At 43.4% G+C, this 19,246-nt stretch overlaps 2 protein-coding genes across 9 annotated transcripts in view; both read right to left on the reverse strand.

Annotated features, from left to right (window-relative positions):
- Positions 1–19,246, reverse strand: part of GNAT1 (G protein subunit alpha transducin 1) — a 116,793-nt gene that overhangs the window by 24,282 nt on the left and 73,265 nt on the right. Inside the window, exon 1 of one of the 2 annotated variants that reach the window (XM_072989853.2) lies at positions 3,557–3,869. The exons of the other annotated variant lie outside the window; for it this stretch is intronic. Within the exon in view, the coding sequence (XP_072845954.1) occupies positions 3,557–3,662 (106 nt within the window). The 5' untranslated portion in view covers positions 3,663–3,869. Of the gene's footprint in view, positions 1–3,556; positions 3,870–19,246 lie in introns of those variants that run through there. 2 annotated transcript variants of the gene reach the window in all.
- Positions 14,452–19,246, reverse strand: part of SEMA3F (semaphorin 3F) — a 158,449-nt gene continuing 153,654 nt past the window's right edge. For all 7 annotated transcript variants that reach the window (XM_072989850.2, XM_072989851.2, XM_020789295.3 and 4 more), the window contains 2 exons: positions 15,426–18,569; positions 14,452–14,913 (listed from right to left, as the gene is read on the reverse strand). In XM_072989850.2, the coding sequence (XP_072845951.1) occupies positions 18,132–18,569 (438 nt within the window). In that variant the 3' untranslated portion in view covers positions 14,452–14,913; positions 15,426–18,131. The remainder of the gene's footprint in view (positions 14,914–15,425; positions 18,570–19,246) is intronic.

Here is a 19,246-nt window from a genome sequence, read left to right on the forward strand (position 1 = left end):
CATTGGTTCCTTAACCTTGACAAATGACAGATCAAAATGAAGTGCCGTTTTTAAAATTCATCCCCATTTTTAGTTACTATATCTTTTTTCTCCCTAATATTGATGGTAGAAGCTTACCTTCTGGGAGCTTTTTAATGAGTTAAAAATCAAATAGTTTTAAAAATAAACACATACAAGCTCTAGCACAGAGCAGACTAGGCTAGAATCGTTCTTTCACACATGCCCCCACTTTTTTTTTACAGGTAAGTATTTATGTAGGGCATGGATTTAGAAATGGTACTTTTCTCCATTCAAGTGGGAAGTGGCACGTTCTACTTTTTGCAATGCAACTCTGTAGCACATCAAGACCAAACCTGGAAGTTTAATTCTGCAATGTTACAAAGTTATTAATTTTTCCACTGTACAATATTTGAAAACTGTGTTAGGATAAGGAGTATATATGGGAAGAGCTCAGTTTTGAGACTTATTTCCTTGCAGGCTATATAATTTATATGACCATTAACATATGGGAAATAAACTTTGGGATCTACTTAGAGTTGGTAGAATACACACAACTGCCAGAGTTAACTTTCTTAGTTTTCATGCATAGGATCCCATGAGTTACTGGCCTTGCATTTTATCCATGTTGGGAAAGATTTGAAAAATAGAGCACAAGCCCTCATTTTACAGACTTTGATTTCAATCAGAAGCATAGGAGGGGACTTCACATAAGAGAAGGTTTTAAATCTTGAGTTGCCTTTTACTTTTCCAGTGAGCCCTAAAGCTGTGTGCTGAAAAGTAGCTTGGTGGAAGCTACTTATTGTTGCACTAGAGTGTAGCAATAGATATTGTGCAACAGAGCAAATCAGCATTCCATAGCACAATTTTAAAAATGGGGCACCCTAACAAAAAATTATAACTTTGAAATTTGGCACAAACACAACATACAGTCTTCTCTTGTGCAAGAACAGACCAGGCTAGGATATCTTCTGTACTGCCTCCCCACACCTCCCTTTCCCTCTCTTCCTGTCTCCTGGTATTACTTCATCATTGTCTTTCAGAAAGAAAGAAAAATATCTATGTAGGTGCTGCTCCTTTAAGAAACAAAAACATCATAATATCTGGCCCACTTGAGACAAAGACATGGTGGCCTTCTGAATGATCTGCTGTAAAGCATTTTTCTCATCTCTATTTCCTGACCTATCTCTAGGGCTCATGGCAAATTTATAACAAACTTCCCTCTAGGTCTGGCTGGTGTTTCAGGAAGGGAACTGTGGAGGCTTACTCAGCCCCGAGGCTTTGTGGTAAATTGGCTTAAGAGCTGCTCACCTTGATGGTGAAGATAATAAGATCTGAGCTATAGATAGCTTAGCTACAACATATCCACACTGAAAATGGGACTGTGCTAGCATGCCATGTTATAAAAACATCAGGTATGTTTCAAGATGGGAGACTGGACCTAACTACCTGAACTCCTTCTGCTATCTGAAGGCAGACAATTTGAGTTTTGAGTAGCCCTTGCTTATTTCAGAGTAGGGTGGGCAACTTTCAAGAGACCTTGCATCCTCTTTTTCTTTTCTTCTTTTGAAATATAATTATTAAAAATATAAAATACACCAAAAATTGTAAATTAAAAAAAATTATAGACCCTCTTTTGATTTCCCTGAAATCCCAGGAAAGAAAATTGGCTCCCCAAATGCCAATTTGTACTGCCAGAAGTCTTGCAGGCAGCAATTTGCCATATGTAATTTCATTGTTCTAGGTCTGTTTTAGTCCACAAAACTATTTTTTTTCCCAAAACGGGAAAGGACTGAAAGGTTACACCCATGAGACAAGGTGGTGCCACTTCATGGTCAAAATGTTATTTATGGGATGTAGTAATGGGAGTTGGCTGGATAGCTCAGTGGTTTATGTATCTCACTGTGAAGCCAGAAGTTGAGAGTTCAATTCCCCACTGTGCCTCCTGTGACTTTGGGCAAGCTGCACAGTCCCAGATGCCCCTTGAAGAAGGGAATGGTAAACTACTTTTGAGTAATCTCTACCTGGAAAACCCAGAAAAGGGTTGCCATAGGTCAGAATTGAATTGATAGCACATGATGATGATGATGATGATGATGATGATGATGATGATGATGATGATGATGATGATGATGGGGGGAGGGGTGAATTGGTGGGACCTTGTGGGGGTCATGGGGTCTATATACAGCCCATCTGCCACATGTCATCCAACCACAGTTTAGAGAAGCAGAACCTTCGCAATAACTAGCTTTCAGTTGCTGCAAATGAGAACCGGCTCCTGTACTTGGAGGCAAAGTGGCTAGAAGGCAGAACAGCTGCTGCTGTCGGATGAATACAGATTAATGGTCCAGCAACATCATACTCTCAATGCCACCTTCCTATATTCCTTTGGTCTTCAGAGAGCTGCTTCACAAATGCACACAATTGCTTTTCTTACTGGTAACACAACCAGCTTGGTCCTGGCCAGTCTCTTCTTCTTATATCTCAAAATTGGACAAGTGGTTTTATGAGAAAAAGGCAATCCCTCACAACAATACAGTCCACACTCTGAACAGGCAACCCTTTGATAGGCCTTAATGAAGTACCAGTCAAGAGTTAACTGATCCAGTTCCTGAATGTGGACCTGTTCCTTTTTGGACAGTCCCAGAATCCTCTAACCTACAGGACCAGTGGCCATGGCTGAGGGATTCTTTGAGTACTAATAAATAAATAAACTGAACCAGTTGCCTAAGCAAGCCTTGCCAAAGATGCAATAATGCTTTGTTATAATGCCATATGGGCATACATGCGTAAGTTATGGTCACACGTGCCTTTTAACTCTTACATCTAACTTTAAGCAGAATATGTCATTGCACATTAAAAGCAACTAGGAGTCAGAGTCATATGACTTGTCAAGTTAAACTAGTGAAGGAGCAAAGGCAGAATCAAAACGTATGGCCCCCGAATGTCTAAGGAAATCAGTTTAAGAATCCAGAAAGCACTAGTGATATGAGATGGCATAAGCTTCAATTACAGAGCTATCAAGATCACTGGTGATGAAACTAGAAAATCTTCCTTCAACCTTCTCTAAGATAAGCAGGTATCCCCCTCCCAATCCATGTAGTTCTAATCTTTCAGGGCTTGCACTTTAAAGCATTTTCAAGGAGCCACTTGCTTTCCTACAACTGCATGCCCCAAACTCGGATATAAAGCTACAACACACTGGTCTGAATACAACTGTTGTCTTCAATGACTGTAAACCCATACTGTCATTTACCTAGGCACTATCTCACTCAACAGTTTACTAAATGGGACTAAGAACTCTAATTGGGGCTAGCAGTTAGATTTAGGCCATTGCCTTTGTGAGGGTGGTGATGTCCTGGGTCATCATGGCACCAAGAACTTGCTTTTTCCCAGAAAGCAGCAATCGGCACCCTTTGCCCACAAGTTCCACAAGCACAGCATTGAGCTAAGAAGGGAGAGAGAGTGTGCCTGCAGGAAGTAAAGGGGGACACAACCACTAGCATATCTGTCCCACCAAGAATAAGGCCTTGGTGATGTGCTTTAAGGGAGCACTTACCAAGAAGCAGTAGTTTGACTGTCCTGGCATCCTTCTCAGCATCTTCCTTCAGCTTCTTCTCTAGCTCCCGGGAGTGTTTCGCCTCCACACTAGCACCGGCTCCCATTGCCCTTTGTCTACAGCAAGAAACTGGGGGTTCCCAAGAAAAGCCCTCTGTGTCCTTCCCGGGGGTCTTGCTGTGGTTTTAATTTTGTTTTTGTTTAGCCTGGCCCTTTCCTAGGATCTGGAATAAGAATCTAGTATCGAGGCAGAGCCTTCCCGGACTAGCCTTCTGAGATGCTTTAAGGAATCAGCGACTCATTGCTCCCCCAACTCTTGGCCAGCAGCAGCAGCTTTCAAGCTTGGGGGATTTGGCCACTCATGAGAATCGGCTTCTCAGAACAACCTGATGCGAAACAAGGGCAGGTGAGCAAGAGCCAGGTACATGGCAGCCACATCACAAGCACACAGACCCTTTTAGCTCTGACTTGCTTGCTCAGCAGCTGCTTAAAGCCTTTCTTGAGATAAAGCCCCTCAAATCTCCCACATGCTCATCTCAGCAGTTTCTATTTGCTCTTGACCTGGAGGGAAGCATCAGCCCTTTATAAAAGACCTGCACCCTTCCTTCTGAGCCAAGCCTCGCTTCCCCCTGGCACACTAGAGGAAGCGAGTGATGCAGGGATAATATTTCAAGAAGAACTGTGTGCCTTCCTGAATGTGGATGATGATGATGATCATTATCATAATAATTCTCCCCCCCCCAAAAAAACTTTCCTTGGTTTGGTTTTATGGCAGTGTGGATAACCAGCTTGTGCCTCTTGACTCATCATGCATAAATCACTGCCTCGTCACATGCTGTTCATGACGCGAGTTTGATGTTGGGCTCAGGTAGCTGGCTTGAGGTTGACTCAGTCATCCCTCCTTCTGAGGTCGGTAAATTGACTACCCAGCTTGCAGGGCAGGGCTGTGTTTTGCAGAGGCTGTTGTTTTTCCTTCCAACAGCAAACTCAAGACTGGAGCCGCTGAGGAAGAAGAGGCATCAGTATGCCTGGGGAATCTTTGAGGCTTACAAATGTACAATACAGACCTCACACACCCCTCTTAGATAGCCCCTCAAAACAACCCAGATATCTACCCAGTATATCCCTAGCCCCGAAAAATAAGCATCACCTGGAACGGGGGGGGAGGGGGAATCAAGAGGGGAGGAGAGAATGGCATGACACCATCTGCATTATCCTGGAAGAGGTAGCAGCTGGGTGGCAGGCACCTTAAACAAGCATTCTTCTGTTAGGGGTTGAGGATATATGGCAACTTTTTGTTCCTGGGCTCACTTGTATCTCTGAATCCTAGAACAAACAATGTGGGAGGTCTGTCTGGGACATCTGTGGTTGGAAACAAGATAGGGAATAAGACGGAGCCTGTCTTGGTCCGGTGTTATTCTTCCTGTTCTTTTGAGCAGAACACCATTAAGCTGGTCTTCAGCACGATTTGGTAACTGTCAGATTAGGAAGGGGTGTTAGTGGGTGTCCATCCAGTTTTCAACACCCCTTCCTAATCTGACAGTTACCTAAATGAAGCAGAACAGTTGAGGCTGGGATAGAACTGCCTAAGCTATGAAACAAGAGGCTGGCTGAGTGAGCTGGTTACCTGGCCACAGAGCCAGAGGTTAGGCCTTTGACTCCCTGCTCTGCCTCCTGGGAAAAAAAGAGCCAACCTGCATAGCCTTGGGCAAGCTGCACAGTCCTGAATCGCTCCCAGAAAATGAATTCCCAATGTAATGCTTCTGTGTAACATAACATAATTTTTTTTTTGGGGGGGGGAAGCAGCTACCACAGCTTCAAAGCAGGACTTAGGTCAGAATGTTTCTTTGGTAACTCTATCACAAATTGAACAGGAAGTGTTCTTTGGAATGATTTGCTAGAGTAAATCTGTGGACTTGCAGATCAATCCAGACTCTTTTGGTAGCTTCTTGATAATATCTTAGCCTGTCACTGGTACCCGTGTGTATGTGTGGGAGAGAGGGAGGGAGAGATGGAAACGAAAACTGTAGGACTGCCCTTGAGCCAGGAAACCCACCCAGGGGCACCACAGAATCCTCTCATCCTTACTCCTCCCTTCTCTCCTTCTTACCCAAAGTATCCTACAGCACTTCACTTGCGGTTTCTCTGGTGTCTGTGCTGAGTGGAGAGAGGGAAACCCGGGCCCAGTCTCGTTTAATCCTTTCACAGAAACATGCCTCATTTGTCATGCTTAGTTTAAAAAGCACACAGGTTTGTGGTCATAGAAGTTTGTATACTTACCAGTGTATACCTGAGGCAGTTCATTTCAATCATAGAGATGACTGGGCTCAGGAATCCCCTTGAAATGACACAGTGAATGAGCCCTGTTCAAGATTTATGGCATCCTTGCTTTGGCAGACTCTATTCCGCACCCACCCCCACCCTGTTGGCAGGAGAGGGAAGGAAATGAGACCATGACCCTGATTCCCACGTCCCTGTGTGTTTGCTCAACTTTTCAGCTTCCAGCAGTCCCCTAGCAAGGTAAGGTTTTGTTCCTTCTCTTGCGCTTTCTGTTTTTATGAAGGCAACAGAACAAGGGGCCTTTGTCTGTGGGCCGTAGGGCAAGGAGGGGCACTGCCAGGCCTAAGAAATCCAACACCTGCTTTCCCCACAATTTAACTGCTCATAAACTAGAAACAGCAGAAAATAATTTACCTGGTTGCTTCATTAAAAGGGGAATCCACTGCCCCATATGTTAATGGGAAACATGCTGTGAATGGACAACTTTACTGCCAATATTCATACCCTAGTCATTATAGCTTCAATTATAGGAAGAGTTGTTGGTGGGAGAGAGTGAATAGGAACTTCAGAACACCCAGCACTTTTGCTCAGCTAAAAATTTTGATGTCTGGACTCCCCCCAATGTTTCCAGTTTCCAATATTAGTAATGGGGCTCTGGAGAAAAGGGTTCAAATACCCGCTTAGCCATGGAAACTCACTGAGGGGAAGTAGAACTGGCAAAACCATTCCTTAAATATCTCACTTACCCGGAAAACCCTATTATGGTCACTATAAGTTGGTTCCAACTTGACAGCACAGAACACACACACACACACACACACACACACACACACACACACACACACACACACACACACCCCAATTAAGATTAAATGGTCAAAATAATGCTGCTTAGTGGCACTATCTGTTGCATACTGACTTGTACAACTCAAGAGTGCAACAGATAATGCCTATGGTTATTTTTAAAAACTTGTAGCTACTTGCTGCTAAAATTTACACCTTTTGTGTAACTGAGCAATAGGATTCTGGGCACTGCAGCAGGGGGTGGATCAGGTTCCTGATGATCCACTCTATTTAATGACACACAAGAGAGAACTCTTTGATTTCTGTTTGATTTCTGTTTTGAAAAATAGCATGCCACACAAGTAAGTATGGATCAATGTTAAATTAGTCCCCCTATTCTATTGGAGAAATGCATCAGAGGTTTAAAGACACATATTGGAACCAAGCCATCACACATACTGTATCTTACAGGGAAGTTACAAAGCTGCCAGCTACAGTTTTTAAATACAGTGGTGCCTCGCTAGACGATTGCTTCGTTTAACGACAAATTCGCTTTATGATGAGGTTTTCGGAGCGATCTTGCGCTTCGTATAACGATGTTTCCTATGGGCTATTTTCGCTTTACGATGTTAAGGACCTTGCCTCACAAGACAATTAAATTTTAGGTCCCTGTTTTTCGCTTTACAATGTTTTCGACAGCTTGGTCTTGCTTCGCTAGATGGGTCTTTTAACGGCTGCTGTTTCGTTAGATGGCTGTCTTCGCTTGGGAAACGTGTTTCGCTTAACAATGTTTCCTATGGCGATTTTTAGGTTTTCAATGCATTTCAATGGGAAAATGCGTTTCACAAGATGATTTTTTCACTTAACAGCGATTTTCGTGGAACGAATTAACATCGTCTTGCGAGGCACCACTGTATATAGAACAGTAACCTCTTAGACACTGGGATAGGGTGGGAGCTTAAAGTAACAACAGTCCAATTTGGAGCTTCCTGTAAGCTAAACAAATACTCTTCACCTCAAGCAATGATCTGGACAGTTCTTATTCTAGCATTTGAAAGGAACTGTAAAACTTAGGGCTGCCTTATTCCAGTGCTCCAAATCCAGACAGTCTAATTTGCATAAATGCACATTATGAAAAGAAAGTTCATTAATAATTGATGTTTTTTCCCTACCAGTAAGTTTCATCTTTGATGTTGTTTAGATAGCAAGCACTCATCTGAGAGAGACAATATAGTGCAAACATTAGAGGGCTGGATTTGTACAGTTCACTTGTTTTCCTTTGGCCGGCCTTTTAGCTGAGCCTATAATTACAGGATTGCTGCAGGGATCCATGGGGAGAGGGGAACCATGCAGGTTTGCCACATAAATTGTCAGTGCTTGTAAGTAAACAAATAAAACAATTATATAATGCATATTGGCTTCGGAACACATTCTCCTTGGATCGCTGTCATTTCTTGCCATCAGTTTCTACAGATGGCCAAAAAAAGCCTGAGAGTATTGGAAGAATTCTGCCCAAGTGATACACTGCCATCTGATTTACACAGGAAGATGTAGGAGAAAATGAAGTCGAATTGCAGGAATCACAAGGAAAATAAAATTTCCTTCAAAGATACAGCTTAAACATTTTATTATTTTTAGATTATTATTAGAAAAAGTTCTAGTTTATGGTGTTTATAGTGTTTTTTTTGTCACCACAATACATATGTTAATCAGCTTATGTGCGCTAGGGCAACTGGGCTACCACCCAACGCTTATTTGTCAATTGCCACATTTAAGGTAATGCTCAATATTTGTAGTTTCCCCATTTCCTTGCCCTGTCATGCAACTGGCGACAATCTCCCAACATGTGTGTCATAAATGAAGCAAGTCTCTGTACCTACGATGGAAGGGGCTGCAACTCAGGAAAGTTTATGAGAAATAAAACTTGCCAGTACTTAAAGTACCCCAGAACATTTTGAAAAATTCTACTTTGTATAAGAAATAAATATATATTTTTTAAAACCACTGTCACTCCAATGTCTACAAGAGCACCCCCTATCCTTAAAATATACCTTCCTATATTTTGCCGTTTTGTTTCAATGCTGAGGGCTACACTATAGTACAGAATGAGATGCCATAGAGTGCTTGTAAAAATTACTCTGTGAAGGACTACAACATCCAGAATCCTCTCGATCAATGAGCGATTCTGAATGCTGGATTCCAAGAAAGTACAAGTTGAGATACTACAAGTTTTGATCTTGCCTTGCACAAGTATTTTTGTTTTGTTCCCCATTTATTCCTAGGAGTTATCTGCTTCCTGTGCTTGCAGACAGCATAGCAAAACTATCCAGCTACAAATAAGCTAGGATGATGCTTTCCCAAAATTGCAACATTTACTGGAAGAGGATTATCATTTGATATAAACTTCAAAATGTTCCTTTGGTAGACAACAATTGGACAAAAAAGGGACACTAAGGTTTTCCTCCACTCTCTGGTTTTACAAGGACTACAGATTTATAATTGTTGTGGGGTTTTTTGAGCTCTTCTGCCATGTTCTGAAGGTTGTTCTTCCTGATGTTTCACCAGTCTCTGTGGCCGGCATCTTCAGAGGACTGGAGTAGGAACTCTAGAGAGCATGGACAGAGTTCCTACTCCAGTCCTCTGAAGATGCTGGTCACAGAGATGGTGAAACATCAGGAAGAACCACCTTCAGAACATGGACAAAGAGCCCGAAAAACCCACAACAACCATCAGATCCTGGCCATGAAAGCCTTCGAGAATACGACTCCAGACTTACTTTTAACCATTCAGATGATGCAAGGGTTATATTGATGTCAACAATGATAATGTATGACAAAAACCAAGGCTTTCCACTTGTTCACTCTTTATAGCTTGTTTTGTTTTAGTTGGAAGCCTTCCATTTAGTTCTAAGAGGGTGAGCACATGGGCTGTTCAACTTGCTGTTAATTCTGCTGCAGGGATGTGCTGGTTCACTCCTGAAGATGCCAATTGGATAATATTTTTGCTGTGCCAAACCAGTCTGCCCTGGGAATGGTCCTATCCACACTTTTCTGAGCCTCTGTCAGGGGTGTCTACTTTTTGGGGGGCAGGTAGGATAACTCTGGTTTGTTCTGTTTCCAGTGCACTTGATCCTTGAAAATAACCAAAAGTGAGCTTTCTAGCTGTTGTGGCTCCTTCCAGTGGCAATTTCTTATATTGGTGGAGGGACAGAGGAAGTGAATTTTCTTACTCCCTTAGGGCAGTGAAGATCATACCAAATGGCATGTCACATGTCTACCTGACTTCTAGCAACCCTCTTTAGACCAAGTCAGCCCACTCTGAGTCCATGTAGACAAACTCCTAATCTACAACAAACACAAAAAAGTCAAGCAGAGAATATCATTTTAAAAGAATTTCCTCAATATTTCTGAAAGTTGATTTCTGAAGTGGAGTAGTGGTGGGTCTTCGCTGTAAAGGGCTCTCTTCAAAAGGTTTCAATATTGGTGCTAATCACTTTTTAAAAATACAGTTTAGAACACTGGTTCTCAACCATTTTTTTGTTGTGACCCCCTTTTATAATAGCCAAGTAACTTGTGACTCTGCCACCATATCTTCATAAAAAGGCATTTTTAATGGGCGGTAAAGCCATCCCTTCTCAGAAAGTAGAAGCTTCTTTCTCCCCCAAATGGCCTGCTTCTCGTGCAAACACATACATGCTAATTTTAACATCCTGCTCTGAAAGGTCAAGGAAGAAAGTATTTAACAAGGGTTAAAACAGATATAAGGTGACCCATGACCCCAGCAGAAAACACTTTGAGACCCCCTTGTGGGTCATGACCCACAGGTTGGGAAACATTGACATAGAAGATCATTTTAAAAGTGGATTTTCATTCTTTTTGAAATATTTTTAAACAATTTTTTAAAAAAATTGTGATTTTTCAGACAGAAAGAGAGAATAGTGTTTTAGGAATAATGATGGGCAGAAATCTTGGTGAGGTTCATGCCCATTCATCACCAACAAGCAAAAAGGGGGGGAAGAGTGAATGCCTTGTTGGGATGAGCCTGAAGAGTGACAAAATACAGCTGTGTACAGTCATGCATGATGTGGAGATACCTGGGAAGAGGGACAGTATATACTATCTTTTTCTTAATACTAGAACCTGAGGTCTTCCAGTCAAAATAAATGATGAGAGGTTAAGGACAGATGAAAGGAATTAGACTTCTCTATACAGTGCATTATTGGAAACTGCTGCTATAAGGTGAGCTAGCTGGATAGCTCAGTGGCTTAAATATCTGGCTGCAAAGCCAGAGTTTGGGAGTTTAGTTCCTCACTGTGCCTCCCGGGAAAAGAGCCAGAACCATCCCGTGTACACTTGAGCAAGCTGCACAGTCGCATGATGTCCCAGAAGAAGGGAATGGCAAGTTACTTTTGAGTACTCACTATGTAGAAAACCTTGGAAAGATTCAGCATAGGTTGGATTTAACGTGAGAGCACACAATGATAATGATGGTCATACTACTATAAGGTATAGTAATAGACACTAATAATGGTGGCCTGTGGGGATTTTGTAGTTTAAAGTTCCATCTTGTGGCTATTAAGGGATACATCACTGGTGTTTAGCATAATCAAGCTATTGTAGTATAAAGATGCATTGTTCTATGATTCTCTCTCTGCGCAGGCGTGGAATGCCTTAAGACTGATAACCACACGACGCCTCTATGGCCAAATTCTTATCTTATGCTAATTTTGCTTGTTTTGCGTGCTTAATAAAAACGTCTGGGGTGAAGAAGGTAGCCATCTTCTTCTTCTTCTTCTCTACCGGTACCTGAATACTAACAAGATAAAGTCTGCAGTGTCTTTTTTCTCAGAGAGTTATCAACTGTTGCCAGGCAGGCCTGGTAATAGTTCCCTGGCTATTTTGCCACAGTGGCCATGGGCCATTTTTAGAAGTGCCTGTACAGAAATGCATATTAGTGAGCAACAAATATACTTGCATACATATGCACTGGGCTACATCAACCTAAAAATTGACACGACTTAAGCTTAAGTTTTATTATACACTTTAGGTTCTCCGAGATCACATCTTCTATAACTGTTAAGTAGAATTTACCTAAACTGGATTCTACTGACTTTTCTTTTTTTACACAGTGCATCATCTAAAATCGTCATCGTCGTTTAGTCATGTCCGGCTCTTTGTGACCCCATGGACCAGAGCACACCAGGCCCTCCTATCTTCCACTGCCTCCCGTAGTTGTGTCAATTTCATGTTGGTTGCTTTGCAGACACTGTCCAGCCATCTCATCCTCTGTTGTCCCCTTCTCCTCTTGCCTTCACACTTTCCTAACATCAAGGTCTTTTCCAAGGAGTCTTCTCATGAGATGGCCAAAGTATTGGAGCCTCAGCTTCAGGATCTGTCCTTCCAGTGAGCACTCAGGGTTGATTTCTTTCAGAAAGGATAGGTTTGTTCTCTTTGCAGTCCAGGGGACTCTCAAGAGCCTCCTCCAGCACCACAATTCAAAGGCATCAATTCTTCGGCGGTCTGCTTTCTTTATGGTCCAGCTCTCACTTCCATACATCACGACAGAAAAAACCATAGCTTTGACTATTCGGACTTTTGTTGGCAAGGTGATGTCTCTGTTTTTTAAGATGCTGTCAAAATCATGTGAAGATTTTTTTTTGTTCCCCCCCCTCACTTTTCTTTCATAAGAACATAAGAAGAGCCCTGCTGGATCAGACTAAGGGCCCATCTAGTCCAATATCTCCAGCTTCCAGTATCTCACAGTGGCCCCACCAAATGCCTCAGGGAGTACATGAGACAATTATTTATTTATTTATTTATTTATTTATTTATTTATTTATTTATTTATTTATTTATTTATTTATTTATTTATTTATTTATTTAACTTATATGCTGCCCACACTACCCAAAGGTCTCTGGGCCTTAGATACCTGTCTCCTGATACCCCTCCCCTGCAACTGGCATTTTGAGGTAATTTCCTTTTATGCCTAGACATTATACATCCCCATCATGGCTTGTAACCTGTGATGGACTTTTCCTCCAGAAATCTGTTCAATCCCCTTTCAAAGGCATCAAGGCCAGATGCCATCACCATATCCTGTGGCAAGGTTTCATAGAATCATAGAAAAATGAAGTTCGAAGGGGCCTATAAGGCCATCAAGTCCAACCTCCTGCTCAACGCAGGAATACAATCAAAGCTTATCTGCCAGGTAATTATCCAAGTTTTTCTTGAATGCCTCCAGTGTTGGAGCACTCACCAACTCCCAAGGTAACTGGTTCCACTGTCGTACGCTCTAACAGTTAGGAAGTTTTTTCTAATATTCCACCAAAATCTGGTTTCCTTTGACTTGAGCCCATTGTTCTGTGTCCTGCACTCTGGGAGGATTGAGAACAGATCTTCACCCTCCTCTGCATGACAGCCTTTCAGATATTTGAAAAGTGTTATCATTTCAGCCCTCAGTCTTCTTTTCTCATGGCCAATTCTTTCAGCGTTTCCTCATAAGGCTTGGCTTTATGATCTGTTCCAGAATTTTGCCTGGGATTGATGTCAGCCTGACTGGCCAGTCGTTCCCAGGTTCCTCTTTTTTTTAACCGTTTTTGAACATAGGGACAGTAGCTGTCCTCCAATCCTCTGGCACCTCCCCTGTTTTCCATGATTTTTAGAAAATAATGGATAACGGTTCTGAGAGTTCTTCAGCCAGTTTCTTCAGTATTCTCGGGTGCAGTTCATCTGGCCCTGGAGATTTGAACTCGTTCAAGGTGGCAAAGTATTCCTTGACTATATTTTTTAATCATTCTCCAGCTGCGATCCTGCCCCCACCCCCAATTACACTTCCAATTTGTTTGGAAGTTCATAGACTGTCTTATGGGGAAAACTGAACTAAAATAGGAATTGAGCACCTCTGCCTTTTCTTTTTCTCTGTTATCATTTTTCCATCTCATTTTTCCATTGCAGGGCTGTGCCACTATGTCTTTTGCTTGTCTTTTGCTACTCACATACCTGAGTTCTACAGACTAACAGCACACTGGGTAAAGAAATATTTTATCTGTTCCCTCTCCCAACACTCAATTTGAGTGGATGTCCCCTGGTTCTGGTATTGCGTGTCAGAGAAAACTGCTTCCCTCTATCCACTTTATCCATCCCCTGCATCATTTTTATGTCTCAATCATGTCCCCTTTCATGCATCTTTTCTGTAGACTAAATAGCCCCCAATGCTGTAGCCTTTCCTCGTAAGGGAGGTGCCCCAGCCCAGTCATCATTTTAGTCACTCTCTTCTGCACCTTTTCCAGTTCCACTCTGTCTTTTTTGAGGTGTGGCGACCAGAACTGTAGGCAATTTCCTACTCAAGAATCTGTGTATTTTGCCCAAGAATGAAGGTACCATGAGTTCATTATGTTAAAATAAGATTATTGATCATTGCTATCCCAAAAGCAACCTGTTATTGACAGTACTGTTACTTGCAATGCCTTACTTGCAAGCTCTGAGAATCACACACACCACAAAATGGAAGGAGGTCTCAGCGTTTTTTGGAAAAACTGTAAGCACAGTGACACGAGGTACCATTATTAAAGCATATACAGCACTGTACATACAAAAAGGCAATCTTGTGAACAGTTTCCAAGAGTAAGAAACAATGCTTGAAGATTTTAACTCACCTGCTCCAAAAAAAGCTCCATACAAAACAAAAACAACAGCTGTTCTGATAGGGAGTGGTCCAGAGAAAGGATGGTGACCTAAGGCCAAACCAGTGGAACACAAGATGAGCCCAAAGCCCCAAGGCTGAACATGGGAAGTGTTTTGAAGGGTGGAAGGGAAGGTGACGAGTCTTGAGGGTTCAAAAACAAAGCCAGTGTTTATTAGCTTGTTCTATTATCCACAGGAGTTTCACATTACAGGTGCAAAGTGGCTCTGCACTCAAATTCATCACAAGGAGCTATTTTGTCAAGATGCTCCCCATCCCCGGATTTTGTTACATTTTTGATTTACAGCTATTTACAGTAGAAAGTACACACGCATCATCACTTGGGAGTGGGAAGGGGAGGGGGGCCTGCTTGTAAGGGAAGGTGAATGAGGTGAGCCCAGGGCTCCCAGACATGAAAGGTGAAATCTCTGTTAAGAGCAGGTGGCATAGGGCCAGTAACCTAATGGGTCCAAAGTGCCGGCTTCTCCCGTGCTCAGTGAAGTCTGTGTCTTGCTGACCAGAAAGAAGCAGAAAGTACAAGGAACCACCCAGAATGTGGAAGTTCACTTAGAGTACACACAGGGTTAACAGTAGCTCTGGCCATGGTCTTTTCCCTTACAGTGGGGTCTTGACTTAAGAACGGCTTGAGTTAAGAACATTTTGACTTAAGAACCGCTCTCATAGGAAAATATTGACTTGACTTACATACTTAGATTTGAGTTAAGAACTGAAAAACCCACGTGGGAGGCAGGGAAAGTGCAAAATGTGAACTTTCAGTTAACTGTTGGCCAGTGAAAAGGGTGCCTGTCTGCTTCCTCACTCCTCCCAGCATTTAGAGAGTGGATTGGGAGTCTTCAGACTGCCTGGTACTGTACTGCCTGGACTGTCTTTTCCCTGCCTTCCCTGAACCTTTCTTGACCTAAGAAAAAAAAAGAAGCAAAATATCCCCCTCTAGTGGTCGAAGGCGGAATAGCAGCTTCCCATTAGTTTCTATGGATGGAAAAGAGCAGATACGGATCAAATGGTTCTCAATGCATTCCTATGGGAAATGCAGATTTGACCTGAGAACTTTTTGACTTGAGAACCGCCTTCCAATACGGATTAAGTTCTCAAGTCAAGACCCCACTGTATATATTTTCATAGCCTCTGCAATTATAGCCCCCCCCCGCAAGTAGCACAACATTAAAGGGACTCCAATGCAGGATGAGAGCAGCCATTTCTTTTGTATCCACACTTAAGTCACTGCCACAAGGAAAGAGCTAGCTGCTATCCAGAAGATGTAGAACAGTGTAATTCCACAGAAACCCTGTGGATTATTGCAAATTCAGAACTTGGATTGACTACCTCTTTGGAGTATGGAATGTAGAAGACAGGTCAATAGCAGGGAAACCAGTCTAACATCAGCCTGCAGCAGCAGCAGCAGCAGCAGCAGGGAGGAGTTCAAAAATAAGAAAAAGTCCCACAGTGCAGTAAAACCTACTGTGGAAAAGACACTCAAGATGTTTTGGAAAGGCATAAAGCAGGGGAGCACAAAGGATGTGGGAGAAGGGGGTAGTCTGGTATGCTTGATTTCTAAAACAAGAGGTGCTGAGGTAGGCTAAAGTCTGCCTCAGAGTTACCTTTGAGCCTGCAGTCCTCCGTTTTAGTCCTTGGTTTGGTTACTCAGTAGTGAAGAACAGGATTCCTGTTTACTTTCACCACATGATTGGCATTCAAAATAAGTCTGGTGTGAAACAAACCTTGCTCAGATTAAAGTTATGATCCATCTGATTTCTCACTTGCACAATTAAAATACCTAAACTCCAAACCCTGCCTTCACAATATGGCTGTATTTGTACTTCATTTATAATAATAATCTTAGAACTGCAGGGCAGGAAGGGATCCTCTGAATCATCAAGTCCAGCCCCTCTCAAGGAGGCATGGTGGGGAATCAAACTCCCAACCTCTGGCTCTGCAGCCAGATGCCTTAACCACTGAGCTATTCTGTGCAATGTTGCTGGCAATATCCCACACCTGGCTCCTTTTACCTTAAAAAGCCATAGTGGCTTATTGGACGAGTGTGCAGAAAAAAATCCTCGATACAAGAAATGCCTTATTATAGCTTATTAGTCCGTAGCCTACGCACTTTAATAATAATCCTCCTTGTAGTTAAGAGGGGAAGTAACAAGTAGGTTTCTCTGGGACTGCATCTCGCTCTCTATCCATGGGAGGCAATGCTCCTTGCATGTCCTGCCCAGTCAGTCCTCCCCCTGCTCACGGGGGGGGGGGGGCGATAATCAGTAATGGCAATGCCACAGAAATGTATATGGCAGGCAAATTGGAGTCCTTTGGGTGTTGTTGGACTGCAACTCCCAGCATTCCTTACCACTAACTGCGCTGGCTGGGGCAGGCTGGAAGTGCAGACCAATAACAATGTCTGGAGGACAGCACTCTGGACACATTCAAATGTGTTGGAGCAGACTAGCCTGCTTCTCGTTGCTTGTACTCTGCTCCTAAACAAACCGGCATCGTCAGACTGTGGATTTGGATTCCGAGTGGGCAAATCCATTAGTTTGACAGTATAAGAAACAACCATGGTGGAAAACAAAGGCCCGACTCTTCCCTGCGCTAACTGAAAGGAAGCCAAATATCTGATGGCAATCCACGGCTGTGTAATCCTCACGGACACCTCCATTCCCACACTGTCTTTGGCCTTGGAAGCATCTGACAGATGCGCTACAGGAGAGTAGCTTTGGTTCATATATACATTATTACATCTCCCTGGGCATAAGACACCTGGACATAACCCACCATATCCATCAGGTAAAAACTGTCTCTGTAAAGCCAGTTTCCTACACCTAGAACTACATCCATCTCCCCACCCACTCTTTTGTACTTATTGCCAAGTCATCTACTATGTCATCACTTTTACACACGGTAACGCTCGCATCTCACTAGCTCAACAGGACAGGCTCAACCAAGATCTAATAATAACTTTACTCCTTGACTTCATCAGGGTGGGATGAAGTGGCTTCTAAGGGCCCCACAGGGACCCACGCGTGAAATGTCCTGGATGAAGCACCGTCTTCTCCCTTAAACAGTTCAGGTCCCTGGAGAGGTGCCACCGCCATGGCATTTCCCCCTGGAGAGCTTCTTTCCACAATGTGCTTTGAGGCAGAGAAATGTACAGAGGAGGAAGAAGAAAGTGCTAAAGTCTTTGTAGGTGTGGCAGGGGCTGGTATAGATACCTCTGGAAATGGGGGCAGGGGGGAAGGATGGGAGGCTTGCTCGGAGCCCAGCCTTTTCTAAAGCAAGGAGGAACGTTTCGAAGGGTGGCCACTCACAAGACTCCAACTTCCTCAGGATGAACCTGGCTGAAAGGCTCACGTTCCACTCGATGGGTTCCATGCTACAGTGTTGTCTTGGTGCAGACATGGAGTAATAACTTTGCTTTTAGCCTCCACTATCCTTCCCTGTCAGGAGCCAGCTGTGTGCTTTGAGGGAAGAGAGATCAAAACTGCCCCCATTCCCCCACCCCGCCATAAGGTCAGTTATTTTACAGTACCGCCGATAAAGAGTGGAAAGGAAGAGCAAGCTACCAGGTGATGGCCTCGGAGCTCCTTGTGGTCTCCCAACAAGGTGAAAACGGCATCCTCCACGGATTATGTACAACCTACAAATAAATACTGTCTTGAGAGGGAGCAGGGCATGTTTGTGTGTCCTGTGTGTTATGTATGTATGCATGTATGTATATATATATATATTTATATATATATATTTATAGATATTTAATATTAAAATGGGGAAAGTATAGCAGTGTCATTACATTGTCCCTTTTGTTTGTTTGTTCGTTTCATGTCTGTTGATCCTTCTCTGGTTGGTGATTCCGGCGGTTTCGAGGCTTCTTCTGATCATGCAGCTCCTTCGCCTTCAGACCAGCCAGAGTCTCCTTGTGATTGGAGGCCACGTGCCGCCAGTATCCCTGGCAGTACTGGTTGATGAGTCCCATCTCAGGCTGGGTGAGCAGCTGCACCAGGTCATGGTAGTGAGAGCTGAAAGTGGCGCCCGGAAGGCCCGCTCGCATGGCGGCTGCGGAGGGGGCCGGGGCCTCTGACTGGAAGAGCACGGCGTGGACGGTTTCACTGCTCAGCACGTGCAGTTGCACTTTGGCCACTGTGTGCTTGAAGTTGTTCTCTGTGGCTGTACAGGAATAGAGGCCCCCATCTGAGAGCTGCAAGGACCGTAACAGCAGCCCCTGCTCTGTCCTCAGCACCCGTCCTTCTGTGCGCAGCTAAAGGAGTCAGAAACACCAAGGAAGCAGAGTTAGCAAAGGTGAAACAGCTGGGTCAGGATAAATTAGAGCAACGGATTTCAAGCTTCGGTCCTCTAGAAGTCTAGACGTCTTGGACTCCAACTCCCAGAAGTATGGCCAATGGTCAAAGAATCTAGGAGACGATTTCCAAAACATCCAGAATGCCACAGTTCAGGAATCTACTTTGATTTGGATTTCTGCACTGAGCATGGTGTTGGACTTGATGGCCTTATAGGCCCTGCCATTTCCATTATTCCATGATTCTAACCACCGCATCAGCACACAGTTACGTATCTACAGCCTGAACACATTTTGGCTCCTTTGCTTCTCACTATCTCCTAGGACATCAGTCCTAATTTTCTTCCATTCTACTCCAGGAGCAAATCATGCTGAAAGACCTAGTTTTCCACCCTCCTGCTCTGGATGTCACTACAGACAGGATTAGGGCAGGGAATAGGGTAGGGTTGCAACAAGTCACATGGGCTGGCAGGGAGTAAGAAAAGGGGATTCTGCCCCAGCTTTAATTCAGATGGTTTGGAGAGCTTCTCTGGGCTTGGTGGGATGTTCCCCTAGATATGTAAAAACTAGCCTTCACAGCCTCTGACATTGCTCCCAATATACAGCATGTGAATGAAAACAGACAAAATCTTGGGGGG

The sequence above is a fragment of the Pogona vitticeps genome, chromosome 2, assembly GCF_051106095.1.
Source record: "Pogona vitticeps strain Pit_001003342236 chromosome 2, PviZW2.1, whole genome shotgun sequence".
Lineage (NCBI taxonomy): Eukaryota > Metazoa > Chordata > Lepidosauria > Squamata > Agamidae > Pogona > Pogona vitticeps.